The sequence below is a fragment of the Bufo gargarizans genome, chromosome 4, assembly GCF_014858855.1.
Source record: "Bufo gargarizans isolate SCDJY-AF-19 chromosome 4, ASM1485885v1, whole genome shotgun sequence".
Lineage (NCBI taxonomy): Eukaryota > Metazoa > Chordata > Amphibia > Anura > Bufonidae > Bufo > Bufo gargarizans.
Window position 1 is genome coordinate 390,559,388 of NC_058083.1, and position 15,322 is coordinate 390,574,709.

The 15,322-nt window shown below is 40.3% G+C and overlaps 1 protein-coding gene across 6 annotated transcripts in view; it reads left to right on the forward strand.

Annotated features, from left to right (window-relative positions):
* Nucleotides 1-15,322, forward strand: part of LOC122934420 (utrophin-like) — a 616,199-nt gene that overhangs the window by 461,181 nt on the left and 139,696 nt on the right. For 4 of the 6 annotated variants that reach the window (XM_044289868.1, XM_044289864.1, XM_044289866.1 and 1 more), the window contains 4 exons: nt 5,613-5,759; nt 11,169-11,247; nt 13,036-13,096; nt 14,802-14,858. In XM_044289868.1, the coding sequence (XP_044145803.1) occupies nt 5,613-5,759; nt 11,169-11,247; nt 13,036-13,096; nt 14,802-14,858 (344 nt within the window). The remainder of the gene's footprint in view (nt 1-5,612; nt 5,760-11,168; nt 11,248-13,035; nt 13,097-14,801; nt 14,859-15,322) is intronic. The other 2 variants (XM_044289867.1, XM_044289870.1) reach the window with 1 other exon arrangement.

A 15,322-nucleotide genomic window follows, 5' to 3' on the forward strand; every position in this document is an offset into this window, starting at 1 on the left:
ATTTTTATTTAAGACCCTTTTGATAAATTAGGACCAGATTTAGTAATCCTAATTTGTAGAATAGATGTAGAAAGGCATAGTTAAAATTGGCTGATACTGGATGATAAATATGTCACATTGTTAGACAGTCTTATTCATACCACCTATTTGTTTTCGTAGCTTTTGTCCATATTTTCGGAAAATCTGTCCATGTGCCCTGAAAATTTGTCCCAATGAGCCAAAAAATATGTCCCAATACACAAAAAACCTGTCCCAGTGTGCCAGACATCTGTCCACCAAAAACTTTACTGTAAGTTTACTCTGTATGTTGTGTCAGAATCATGGATTTCAGCTTCATAACTTCACCTAAGACTGGGACAACACAATTTACAAATATTGTAAATACTGTATATTTCCAATTATTTCTGTTGATATAAAGACGGTCTCTAGACCTGGAGGACCCAGCATGGCAATGCATTACTCAGACTCATTACTCCATTCATTTCAAAAGCCATTTTTGTAATACTTCATTTCACCTGTGGAGGCGCCGCAGGAAAACAGAACTCCTTTTGCTGGATTCCTCTATAGGTTATAGCAGATTCCTGACTGTCCCACAGTAGGACATACTGAGATTAGCTTAATGTCAAAGCATTCCTTCTAAAATAAGTGGACGCCCCCTTTAATCTGGAGCTACATATTTTGTTACTAAGTCCTTCAGATCAACAATCTAATAACAAAGACAGGTGCACGCTGCGGTCTTACTAAGCCCTCAAACTGGTGTTAAAATTGAGAGATTAGCCAACATGTCCTACTATGAGGACATGTCTGAGCCCGAGCACCACACCAAGGTTTCTCAAGTAGCTCGGGTCCTAACACTCACCTACCTGAGCCGTATGGGCAATACCAGGGGCCAGTGGGCGAATTACAGGAGTGTGAGGACCGCTCACCAGTTAACTCCAGCATCTACCATGCCAGCAATGGGAGGAGGGAGGAGTCTGCGAGTCCCACTCAAGACTGGCTGGTATGGCCCAGGCCTCACAGGTGCACCTAAATGTAGCCTGTAGATGGAAAACAGTCACATTTAAATTGGAGTTTATACACCTCCATATACAAGCAAACTAACAGAAATAACATGGTGTTTAACAGGCAGGAAATACTCAAACCCATATGCAGTTATGCACATACAGTATATACAGGGGAGCAAATCCTGCACTTGTTGCCAGTTGCTAATGGCGATCCCCAGCAAAATTGCATACAGTGGAGGATGCCCGCAGCGGACCACAAGTACCACAAGAGACATCCTACACAAGATTTCAATTGTGTGGATGTGATAAACAGTATAACAACCTAATAACAAGAACAGGTGCACTCTGCGGTCTTACTAAGCCCTCAAACTTGTGTTAAAATAGAGAGATTAGCCAACATTTCCTACTATGAGGACATGTTCTACTCAATATGAAGACATGTCTGAGCCCGAGCACCGCGCCAAGGTTTCTCAAGTAGCTTGGGTCCTAACACTCGCCTACCTGAGCCGTATGGGCAATACCAGGGGCCAGCAAGGCTATTACTGTTCATATGGATGAATGAGATTGCGCATCATTTTTCTGTACGGAGGCAAAATCATTTCATGTAGCAACTTCCTCTACACTAAGACATTTCTGGAGCAATTTATCATCAGAGGGAATTCGTTAGCAGTGGTTTCCTATTTTTATCTCTACCCATAAATCATTTCTACAGTATTTCAGTGTACATTTAGGTCTGTATTACACCAACTGATTATCTGACAGATTTTGATCATTGGTCAGATGGCCGTTTACACACACAGATGTTTTGTTATACACCCCAACTATTGGTCTGATTGGACAGAAATTGGTCAGATAATCTGGTGTAATACAGCCCTTAGTCTAAGGAAACAATTTGCACCACCACCCTAACCGAGATCCCTGAAAGTAATCCGGGATTGTGATATTGATGGCCTATAGCTGTTTAAAGAGGCTGCGACACTCCGTGAGCACTTAGGCCCCTTTCTTAGGCCAGTTCAGTCACGCGGTCACATGGCCTAGGTGCAGTCAATCCCATTCAAGTGAATAGGCCTGAGCTGCAATAACAAGCACAGCTGTTGTCCAGTGGACGGCTCTGTGCTTGGCAAGCAATTTGGAGGTCTAACCAGTCACTGGAGCTCCAGTCAGCACAGCTGCCTCTTCAAACAGCTGATCGGTGAGGGTGCTGGGAGATGGACCCCCTCCGATCTGATATTAATGAGCTATCCTGAGGATAGGCCGTCAATATCAAAATCCTGGATAACTCCTTTGATGCAATAGAGTATAAGATTAAGTATACAGTGCCTCAAACATCTGATGAGAAATAAGATTTTTTTTAAAAAGTCTTATGGTTATAGTGATTTCCATCCGGTCTTTACATTACTAGTAAAATAGTCTAAAATAAGAGACTGTAAAATTGCATTTGCTGTATCTGACTACAGCAGGGACTGGGGTGAAGCGAGTGCATTATATAGACATATGACAGCTCTTCAATGCTGCTGTTTCAATCTAGCGGAATAAATTCTCGGCTAGGATCAAATTGTAGCCTTGAAGTTATAAGAGAGAATATATAACCCTGTAGAGGGGAAGCCATGACACACTATAAAGTTAGAGGAGATATTGTGCTTTTCACGTAGGAACTGATGTATTTATTTAATAATGCTACACACCACTTGCCGTGTGCTCGTATTATGTGTGTCTGTGCTTTTTTAATATGAAACTTTTATTACTGTTCTCTAATTTCAATCTTTAGAAACCATTAAGATAATATATGGGAATAATAAAAAAATAACGGCCTAGACAGAAAAACAATCAAAGAGACCTAACTTCCATAATACCATGATAAAGAAGCGGAAACCAAAATATGGGGGGATAAAGCCAGGAGCTTTCTATGATTTGTATAGCTTTGGGGCTTTGGTTAGATATAAAATACATAGGAGTGTGGATGTAGATTTCTAAAATCGTACATCTGGGGAAGATGAAATTGTGTGTCAGGATAGGCAATAAAACTGTTAGAAATTCAATAGATTAGCTTTCTCTTCATGAAGTCACTGTATGTTTCAGGCATAGGAGGAGACATTATTTACTGTCTTAAAGGGTTTTTTCCGGGAATATTAACTATTAACAGAAGGCCCCTAGCCTGAATCGCCTACTTACAGGTCCATACTTACTTGCTGCCTACTGCTCTGTTCCTGCCTGATGGCTCCCATTCATCCATCTTTTGGTCTCCTCCACTGCTGCGGCCAATGACGGTAATGTGTACTCGGTAATGTGTACTCGGTTCTCTAAACTCAAGTTCTCAACAGTCACTGTAGCATAAGAAAATGTGTAAGGGGACCTGAGGGGGCCAAACACCTTTTAGACCACATACATCAATATTATAAATGGCACATACTTTTAAAGGGGTTGGCAACTATCTGGCTACTTGTGGCCAGTGTATATGTAAGATGTCTATATTACACTTACTAATATAGTCTGTTGATATTCTGTGCCATTTGCTATATTTTATAAGTCTGTTAGGCAAATCTTCTGTGTTGACGGAACAGCGGATGTGGCCCCTTCAGAGGGGCATGACTTAGCGACTACCCGGATTTCACTAGTCGAGGATAGACTTGACCGTCGGTAGTTGTCCGTGACAGCTGGTCCAGGCAGACCAGGAGGTACCTGCGAAGGTACCAACAGTACAGACGTAGTTAGCCAGACAGGGTTGTTACCAGGAGCAACAAGACAGGAACCGGAGGATGATGCAGAGACGTAGTCAGGACGAGCAAAGGGTCAAGGCAGGCGGGACAGGAGTAAGGTCAGACAATCCGGGTCGGTAACAGGTAAGGCGATGCAAGCAGGCTGGGATAGGAGATAAACGAAGTCCAGGAACGAAACACAAATTCAAGAAAAAGAGTCGTAAAAAAGCTTTTTAGCACAAGATAAGGACCTGGACTGTAAGGCATCTGGGTAGAGGGCTGAGCAACTAAGGTACCTGCAGGAAAGCCATGATAGGTTAACGAGATCACCTGACACAAGTCAGCCCCGCCCAGGGAGTGATGCGTACTGCCACAACAGAAGCTGAGTTTGAGCAGTGTTCAGGTTAAATGGAAGTTGTGGAGCGGAATCTTCAAGTTAATACTAACCACACAGGCAGAACCCAAAGCTGCAGCAGAGACAGGGAAGCACAGACCACGATCACAGATGAGCACGATGCCCGGAACCGCAGTGCTAAGCAGGGGAACAGTGTCGCACAGAGGACGCTGTTACAGTCCACTTAGAGGTCTTGTCCACAAGATGGCCACTGACGGTCCTGACCAGACAAATCACCTCCATGTGATGTCTCCTCTAGTCAAGCACTTGCACCTGAACTAAACTCCCAACGGTGCAAGTACATGGCTTGTACAGTGTATTTAAATGAAGGAGACAACACATGGAGAGGATTTCCCTGGTTACATGACCCGCCATTTTACGGACAAGACCTTTGTGTGGATAGCAAAAAAGGTTATATTATTAACAAATACATTTGTTAAAGGGGTTGTCCAGGTTCAGAGCTGAACCCGGACATATCCCCTTCTTCCCCCACTCAACCCCTCTGACATGAGCATCGGAGCATTTCATGCATTTTTCTCAATGGCTGTGATGCGGTATCACATCTCCTAAACATGCCTAACAGTGCCAGGTATTAATATTGTAATCTCAGAACCGGTGAACGGTCCTCTTCCAGCTAAGCATATCTCTGTATTATGACAGGTTTAGGAAAAGTGTACATTTACATTCCAGTGTCCAAATGCCAGCACTAACTGCCTGTACCGTTGCCTTGTCATAGGGACTTTGTGTGGACCCATATCATTACTCGCATATAAAATACTTCAGATGTGTACGTTGATGTGGGTGATCATCTGGACCTACATAATATCCCTATGACAAGGTGGAACAGTGTTGGAGCATAGATACGAAATGTGGTCATGAAGACATAATGGTACAAGTCGCCTTATATATGGCACATCTTTTTTTCATATGTCCCATTAGTAAATAGAGTGGTCTCTGGACCCCTTCTATGTGCCAGAATGGAGAAGCAATTGGATAGCCATTCATTTAGAAATGTATGCCTAGACACTGCTTCTAATGGCAGCTACAGCTGATCACTGGAGTAGGAGAAATATTGTTATCTGCTGTCAAGACGCATATAAAAGAGGCCGGCACTGAGTAATAAGATTTTATAATTCCTATAAATAAAATACAATAGATAATAAAATGGATACATAAAGTAAATAAACACCATATAGACTGTAGGAAGCCTATCACCAATACAAAATATTACATTGCTCCTAGTGAAACTGGACCAGCTGTAGCATGTGAATGTACAGACTTATCAGCAAAAGTGTCATGAACAGCAGATTTATTTGAAGTTTGCTTTTATGTAAAGTATATACTGTATGACATTGTATTGCTATCTATGAGGGAGTTAATTCAAAATTCTTTTCAATCCTTTCAAAACTCTGTACACAAAAAACTTCCTCTAATAAAATCCGCACTCACCTTTCAGTTTTCCTTCATACAGATCACAGCTTTATAGTGCTGACTAGAGTTTTAAATATTTCTTGACAGGCGTTTGGAGAGGAAATTGCACCCATCAGCTCAAAGGTGAAGACAGTGAATGATGTGGCTAGTCAGCTCTCTGCTCTAGATATTCAGCCATCTGCAAAAACATCTCGCCAACTGGATGATCTGAACATCAGGTGGAAGCTCCTACAGGTACACCGCTCTTAGCTTGTAGAATAGAAATTGGATGTTTTTTGATTCTCAGCTTCTGGAAGCTTTGCATTGAAGGCTTGTATTCCACAACTTTTTTATATTTGTGGTTATATGTGAATCTTACTTCAGCGCTTTTATGTTTTTCGCCTTGAGCAACATTTCTCCTTTTGTAGTGCGGAATTTGGTGACATTTGTATTGTCACCTAATTGTTTAGTAATGTACCGTTTTATTGTTTCTTATTATACCTTTTTATATGTACCTTTTCTATTGTTTCTTAACATACTTTTTTATTGAATCTTATCATACCTTTTTATTGTTTCTTAGTGTACATTTTATTGTTTTTTAGTCTAACTTTTTATTGTTTCAAAGGGCTGTATTACACTGGTCTAGGATTGGCCACATCATCGCTAACAAGCATCTGTAGGGATGGTCTTTAGTGACGATCTGAAGGTGTAATGGTGCCGCCTATTAGCCGATGAAAAAGCGAAACGCTCATTCATTGGTTATTCGCATCTTTCATGCATTCACAAAAATCATTGTTTTCCGGCTGCAGATCGTGCCATCTAATCCCGCTGTGCTGTCGGCAAATACTGAATCTGTGTGGGGATGAGTGATGGCATTAGCGATTGCTCCTCCCCATACTGTAGAGGAGATCACTGAATGAAATGGCAGAAGTCTTCTTCACTGACGAGCAGGAGATTGTCAGGGAAATATGCTTCCTTCTCGAGAAAACATCTGCTAAATCTAGCAGTGTATCACAGCCCATGGCGTACATTTGTATTGTTTTATTGTACTTTCTTATTGCTTTTTCTTGTTTTGCGGGACATATAGGGCTTTCTGTTATAGGTAGTTTGCTCAATGAATGATATTTAGCTTAAAAATGAATCCTCTAAATCTCACTTTCATATCAATGTCAAACAAATGTGCATTGTGCAGTGTTTGACATTGCTAAAAAAACATTCAACCTTTTAAAACTTTTTTTTTATCTTCCATTTTACGCCAGTTATAACTCTGTTGTGTCACCCCCACTAAAGCCCTGCCTATCTTGGTTACATCAATAGGCATAAGGCACAGTTCACACAGGTGTTTTCTTAATTTACATCGTCGTTCTCCTGTTTTTGGCGGAAAGAATAGTGTAGTCTACAGCACTAGTTTGTCCATTGAAAACAATGAGCAAAGTCAAACTGTCCACTTCACCCAATAGACTTTGAATGAATTTTGAATCTGACCTCCCTCCTATTTTTCCATAGTCTGATTCTCACTCCACCTTCAATTATTTTTTTTACATGGCTCATGTTTAATAATTATAACAGCCTAGTTTTACGGCCTTAGGTTGATATATGAATATAATTTCTAAACTTTCCTAAATTCCTTTTAAAGTATGCATGCAACAAGATCTGCAAATAATAAATGAATTATACAATATTAATAATATATAACATTTAATAATTTTATCTTGAAGCCAGAGTTCAAGTTATATTTTCGCTGACTCCAACTCAGCTCAACTCTGACTCCACAGCCCTGTCTGGGATCCCTGTTCTGGTGATTGATGGGGTCCCCAGTGATAATACACTGAACACGTATTCTGTCAGTGTTTAATGCAGTACAATGTGTTACCCTGGCTGACAATTATATCATGACTTTGGTGCTTGGTAGGGGCTCAGAACAGGGGTGTACTGGGAACTTAATGGGGTCCTGGAAAATAAAAATTAAAGTGGCCCCATGTTGTAGGCGAGTCAAAATAGGCAGAAGGTGTGGCAACACAAGTAGGCAGAGTCAGCAATACCATAGCACAGTACCGTCCCAGCAGAACCATATACCACAGTGCAGCACAAGATGTTGCCCCCAAAAGCTCTCCTTCTGTGGTGGCCATTTTGTGTCCTCGAGTTGTCTCTGATTAAGATATGGAGCAAAGGTCTTAGGTGGTGAAATGCAGCCACATCAGTTGAATTCAGGAGGGCATGTGTGTAGGGTCTATGGCCAATCCGGCCCTGGCTCATAGCCATTATTTGTGTAGTCCCTTTGTGGATTCTAGTCATACATACTGTATATATCAATGCCTATAAATATGACCACACAGTGTAGCTTAATAAAAACTTCAAAATGTATTACATATATAGTAAAACACATATAAGGTATGTAAAAGACTGCAAACCACATGAAAAAGAGGAACCCATATGCATCAAAATAAATATAAAAAATAGACACTAAAAGGTCCATATGAAAGGTTTAGCAACAATATAACATATGAGGAGTACATAATGGTGTAAAGAAACCCACAATAAGAAGATACATTCAAAAGGTATCTAGGAACCATATGCAGATGGTAATAAACATGTAGGACAAAGCTATACCAACCAAAGATGATGGGACCTCAACCCCCTCAACATATATACAGCAAATGCACCTTTGACATCCATCCCAAAACATATTATAATGTAATATTTATGATCAATGATTTCTCTCCTCGGAGAGCATTATAATTAGACTTGTATTACTGTATACTGTGTCAGACATCACCGTACATACTCATTAATACAGAGCCTGACCTTGTGTGGGTTTAGCTGTTTCCGTCAGCATTCTTTTCACAGCTAGAAGCAAATTATCCCACCGGGACATGATTTTATTTTTCTTTGATATCCTCCATTTGTAATTTTTACGTATTTATCTGTTGCTCCCTGGCACCTCTACGACACACATATTGGATGCAGTTTGTAAGCGGTGTTGTAACCGCATAAATCACGCTGCCATTATTGAGAGCTGCAAATACTTGGCAGAAGAAAAATCTGCTTTATTGCCACCCATGCAAAATGTTGATTAAAATAAATTTAGTTTTCACAGGATGGACGGTGTGTCCCCAAAGAGACGCTGACTGCGCAGAGGACAAATGTTTCAGATGGCAAATCGTAGACATTTCAAAATAGCGTGGGGGTGGGGGAGGGGAATTGAGTGAATCAGGACTCCTTGAGGGAACTATGACTGTGTGACAATCAATCAACTCCGGCTAATATGACAGATTTTAGAAACGGGAAAGTCTTATACATTCTGCTGTTCAGATGCAAGAATAGGCTTATAGATAGCCATATGTTCAGTTCTCTGGTGACACTAAATAAAAGATTTCAGCTTACTACAACAATGCTGGCATTGGTTGGCCCACTTTGCACTGTACTTTTCAAAAATACACATTGTATTGACTTAAAGGGGTTATCCCATGATTAATGTAAAAAATGAAAATCCGACATGATATTGTACATTCAACTGGATCGACACAGACTTGTATGTGAACAAGGGTGTACCTCCTTAATAAGTATATCAACAAAAGAGATCTGGTACTAATAAATACCCAATAAAATGTATTCTTTATTTAGACGTAAAAACGGACAAAAATACATAGATGTAGAAACCATACAGGGAGCCTGCCTGGGACACTGTAGTTACAGATGCCAGATATTACAATACTTCAACAATTGCAGTGTGAGAATCAGTATCTAATAGGTCTAGGTCAGCATATAATTATACAAGCTGTCTCTAGTTATAAAAGCACTGAGCTCTCCTCTCACTACAAGTGTATCTGGCATGATTGCGGTGGGGCATAGTTAAAAATGGTCAGTTCTAGGTCCCTAATAGATCTTATTCAAATCACATGGATATTAACATGAGAGCACAAAAACCGATCTGAATCCTTTTCTTACCCGCCATCCAGTGACAAAAAGTGGGCTCTCTCTGGCTGGCGTTTTAACTATGCCCCGCCGCAATCATGCCAGATACACTTGTAGTGAGAGGAGAGCTCAGTGCTTTTATAACTAGAGACAGCTTGTATAATTATATGCTGACCTAGACCTATTACATACTGATTCTCACACTGCAATTGTTGAAGTATTGTAATATCTGGCATCTGTAACTACAGTGTCCCAGGCAGGCTCCCTGTATGGTTTCTACATCTATGTATTTTTGTCCGTTTTTACGTCTAAATAAAGAATACATTTTATTGGGTATTTATTAGTACCAGATCTCTTTTGTTGATATATCATATTGTACATGAAAATCTCTTTCTAATAAAGCTAGAACCAGCCCTGTACCTCACATGGATACAGAGATCTCCCATTTATTGTTGTAATTGCTCTGCTAGATTTGTTCAAGATGGCATCTCAAGGGGACACATCCTTTCTCGGGGATGTGTCCTTTCTGCTGCAGCTCTTTCCCTGTAAGGCCTCTTTCACACGGGCGTCATGTTTTTTGCCCGGATAAGAGGCGGGTGCGTTGCGGGAAAATGCGCTATTTTTCCGCGCGAGTGCAAAACATTGTAATGCGTTTTGCACTCGCGTGAGAAAAATCGCGCATGTTTGGTACCCGAACTTCTTCACAGAAGTTCGGGCTTGGGAATGATGTTCTGAAGATTGTATTATTTTCCCTTATAACATGGTTATAAGGGAAAATAATAGCATTCTGACTACAGAATGCATAGTACAATAGTGCTGGAGGGGTTAAAAAAAATAAAAAAGTTAACTCACCTTCTCCTCTTGTTCGCGTAGTTCCCGGTCTGTTCTTTAGCTGTGGGCTGAATGACCTGTGGTGACGTCAGATCACATGCTCCAATCACATTGTCCATCACCGTGGTGATGGAGCATGTGATCTGACATCACCACAGGTCATTCAGCCCACAGCTAGCAAAGAACAGACCGGGAACTACGTGAACAAGAGGAGAAGGTGAGTTAACTTTTAATTTTTTTTTAACCCCTCCAGCGCTCTTTTACTATGCATTCTGTAGTCAGAATGCTATTATTTTCCCTTATAACCATGTTATAAGGGAAAATAATACAGTGAATAGACTGTCACCTAGAACCCATGCGTGAAAATCGCACCGCATCCGCACTTGCTTGCGGATGCTTGCGATTTTCACGCAACCCCATTCACTTCTATGGGGCCTGCGTTGTGTGGATTATCGCACCGCAACGCACAAAGAGGAGCATGCTGCGATTTTCACGCAACGCATAAGTGATGCCTGAAAATCACCGCTCATGTGAACAGCCCCATAGAAATGAATGGGTCAGGATTCAGTGCGGGTGCAATGCGTTCAACTCACGCATCGCACCCGCGCGGAATACTCGCTCGTGTGAAAGGGGCCTAACTGTCACAGCTTCAAACAGTAGATACAGATGTGCATCTACCATAATAATGTTACTAAGGTGGACAGAGAAATAGGAAAAGGAACAAACTGCAGGTGGCGCTATACAGATACATTTTATTGAATAACTCAGTGGCTAGTCTCAATTTTTCATTACATGCAATTACAAAAGTATTCAGATGCAGGACCTGGTTTGAAAAATGTAGAATTTTTATTTTTTTTGTGAATCCCCTTTATGTAAGTTGAATACTTTGCCTATAATGACTTTTTCTTGACTTTCTAGGCAGCAGTTGAAGAACGTCTCAAACAACTTCAAGAAGCACATCGAGATTTTGGCCCTACCTCCCAACACTTCTTGTCTAGTAAGTTGTAGATATGAATTTCCTGTCTAACCCTACCTGCATTAATCTGATCACAACAGAATGTGACATGATGCCTTTAGATGTCATCATTTAATCATGTATTTTCTACTTAAAGAGGTTTTCTAGAAATAATAACTTTTTATCTAATGTCTGGAGCCTGCCCCCTGAAACAAAAAAATTCATACTTACTTATGTGACCATGCCCATCCAGTGCCAGATGTAAACACTCTGGGGACCTGGAACAAGGACCCAGTGGTGGCAGCGAAGAGGACCAGAGTGGCGGGAATCAGGTGTCTGTCACTTTTCTGTTTCAGGCAGGCAGCGAGCAATAGATAGAAACTAATTATTCCTGGACAACCCCTTTAAAGAGGTCATGTCAACTCTTTGCAATGTGTGCTTTATTAAACAAATAACAATTCTGGAGTAGTTTTTCTCATAACCCTTTGTTGTGCCTCTCCTCGGGTTACTACACCTAAAAATTTAGGAATAAATTGACAACTGAGCATTATCACTGCACTTGTCACAAATGTGTGTCTATATACAGTGTGATACTGTCAGTAATCATTGGACAATGTAGCTGCACACCCCCTATCAGTAATATACAGTTTTGAAGTTATCCATAAATCTCTGGGAGGAATAATAGAGAAACAATGCATCATAGAAAATCCACAAAGAGGAGAGCTCTGTTCTTTTTCCTTGTTATTGATACTAGAGATGTATTAATGAATCTGCAACTGGGTGTTACCAACTGGGAGTGTGTCCCTGCACAGTTTTACACTGAAAGGGCTAACAGGACAGCCGTGCATGGATACCCCCCACATTGGTAATATCGAGTTGTAGGTTCATTCATTTCTAGTTCCTATAACTGAGGAAAGGAACAACATAGAATTACATTAAAAGATTCTCCAAGTTGCAGGTTGATGGGTATTGCATGAGGAATACAATTGTTTAGTAAAACAGACATGTCAGGAGTGGTAACAGAAATTTAAACACATTGGACTTGCACCATTTGTATGTGGCAGCTCCCGTCCTGACTTCCTAGCACTGACAGAGTTGCATAGCATTGACATAATGCTGTCAGTGTTATCTAATACATTCCAGAACTGTAAGGGTTACATAGCCTCATTAATCAGTATAATGCTATGCGACCCCGTCAGTCCTGGGAGGTCAGGACGGGAGCTGGCGCATACTTACACTACTAGTCCAATGCGTGGAACTCGCTCGTCTTAAAGGGACTGTGCATTTTTATCAGTTCCTTTTTGTTAGAAGGTTCCTCAGGCAATGACCTCACCACATCTTATCTCCCTTCTGTGACCCGAAGTGATCAGCTGTAATTTTCTGCGGATTACAATTTCCCTGCATTGTCACCACTGAGGAAATCATGTGTAACGCAGCTCCCATTGAATTCAATGAGCTGTGTGTAAAACATGAACGGGTGCTGTACTGAATCGGAGGTATTAGAGGTGTACCTAACTGTCCGGTATAATATATCTAATATACAAAAGCCCTGTGCACACGAACTAATAGGGATCCTGAAACAGAATGGCAAACACAGTCTTATGGAAGACATCTCGCCACTAAAAGCGAGGAGTAGAAGGGTTATATATTGTTTTTAAATATTCATACGAATGTAGAATGTTACATTTAATTTGCTGTAAATTGGTTCTTTTAAAATGTTTTATTGAACATTTATGTGTTATTATAACCAGTAAATATATTAAAAATAATTGTTTGTTTTTTGTATTTTGTTTTTCATCCATAAACGTCTATTTTTCCTTACCCTTTCAGCTTCAGTGCAGCTTCCATGGCAACGATCCGTTTCACTTAACAAAGTGCCCTACTACATTAAGTAAGTTTTTCTTCATATTGTTTCTGCTTTGCTGTTTCGGTTATTGATGTGTGAATGTGCATCGTGGGGCTAAAGCGAGGTGTGACTGCAGAGTCTTACTTTCAGTGCATTTATTGTTAAAAATATTCAAAATGGTGAAGTAGCTGTCTGAGGCTTCATTCACATCACCGTTACCAGATCCTGCAGGCTGTTCTGGCACAGGATCTGGCTTTAGCGGATCCCCCACTTCACCACCTGCTCCCCATTAATTGGAGTGAAGTCTGGTGGTTATCTGGATGATTTCCAGCACAAGCAGGATCTGGCGTTGGTGGATCCTCTACTTCACCACCAGCTCGCCATTGACTACAGTGAAGTCTGGCGGTGACCTGGCCGATTTCCGGCATAAATGCTGGGTTTCGGCCGAACAAAAACTGCAGCATGCAACGTGTTTTTTTGTCCAGCGGACAGCTGGCATTTGTGCCGGATTAGGCAGAATGGAGATGTGAATGCCGCCTTAATGATTGGCTGAAGTAGACTTTAATGTGAAGGTACATCAAGCATATCATCTGACCACGACTTCTTATTTAAAGCTATATGTTGTTTACTCTGTCGACCTCCGCTTACTGAACATAATGCATAGGGACATGGAGATACACAATTGATACCAATACTATTGAATAGGAAAGCGATGCTATGGGAGATGAGCACATTTTTCAAAATTCGTTTTGGGTCTGATTAGGCCAAATCGCCCATGCGATTTGATTTAGGGCCATATAAATTCTACCGAAATCAAAATTGCCCTGATTGCCTCTGATTGAGTCTCTTTCTCTATCTCTCTCCTTGATTCTTCTGAATCACAGAAAAAAAAAATTTGGTAGACTCATAATTTTTGATGGAATCTCAGAATTTTCTAATCAATTTGCTCATCTCTCAATGCTATATATTTATTTTTATCCAAATTTATCCTGAACACATCTTCTCTTTTCTGTGCATGTAAATAAATATCCAAACCATGTAAAAAGCTCACGTTAAAAAATGGACGATAACTGTAATCTGTATAATGTTTTACATAAATGTGAATACATGAGACTTTGTAATATATCTTACTTGGAATATATTGCATATTCCTTACTTTGAAGCATCTTGTAGGACCCCTGACCCACCTGTAGACTCTCTGTTCAATTCTTAAAACTTGTGTCTAGTTTGAAAAAGTGAATATAATAGAGGGGGAGGAGGGAGATGTAGCTGAACTTTTTCTTTCTAAGGTCACTTTCACACTTGTGTACTTTTGTATTTTGCATCAGCATTTATAAGCTAAAACCATGGGTAGGTCCAAAGATTAGAGCTTGTAATCTTTTAATATACGTTTTAACAGTTTTTGTTCCAGTTCTGGTTTTGGCTTACAAATACTGATGCAAATACTGACCAAAATAGGCAAGTGTGATTATACAAGCAAGCCATGAGAGCTGACATCTGATTGGTTCAGAGCATATATCATGGCTTTCACATCTGTTATCACTTTTGTTTTCTAAATGGGTTTGTTTCTAGAGGCCTATAAGATAAAACTAAGCTGATATGATATGATAATTTTACGGCAATATTGAATGTAAGCAATATCGAGCAATATTTAAAAATGGGCCGCTTAAGCTCGAGAAAAAAGCAGACTAGTTGTGTAAGGTTCATGTTCTTAAGAAGAGAAAGTAAGTGGTTTTTTTGAATCTAAAAGTTCTTCCAGTGAAGATTGCTGCAAACCTTTGAGTCCAATGTTGCATTCTAGGAACAGGTAAGAGCGCAGTTTGTGCATGTAACCAAAAGCATGTTTTGTCTATGGTATATTTCAAAGTACTTAAACATATAAAGTAAACTGCCAAGGTTACAAAATAAAGCAAAACGTTAAAACTTGTCGTTTGCAAATGCACACTTAGCTGGTACTAGTAGGAACTGATCTTGTGTCATGAAAGTCCAGCCTTCAGGCCAATACTTTCAAGTTGCTCATACACATGAGAAAAAAGTCTGTCAAAATGGCTGGCCAATTCAGCTGTCCCTCACTGAAAAAACTTTTTTGATGGCCAATGTGGTCTGTCAGGTTGGGAATTTTCTACATCAGTGTGGCATGACTGGCTGATCAGCTGCCACTTTACATGGAACATCACACAGTTTTTTTTTTTTAAAGTAAGAGATCTTCCAGTTTAGTCCAGTGTGTTGCTGGTGGGATATTTTGCATGAACAATCCCACAGATGATTATT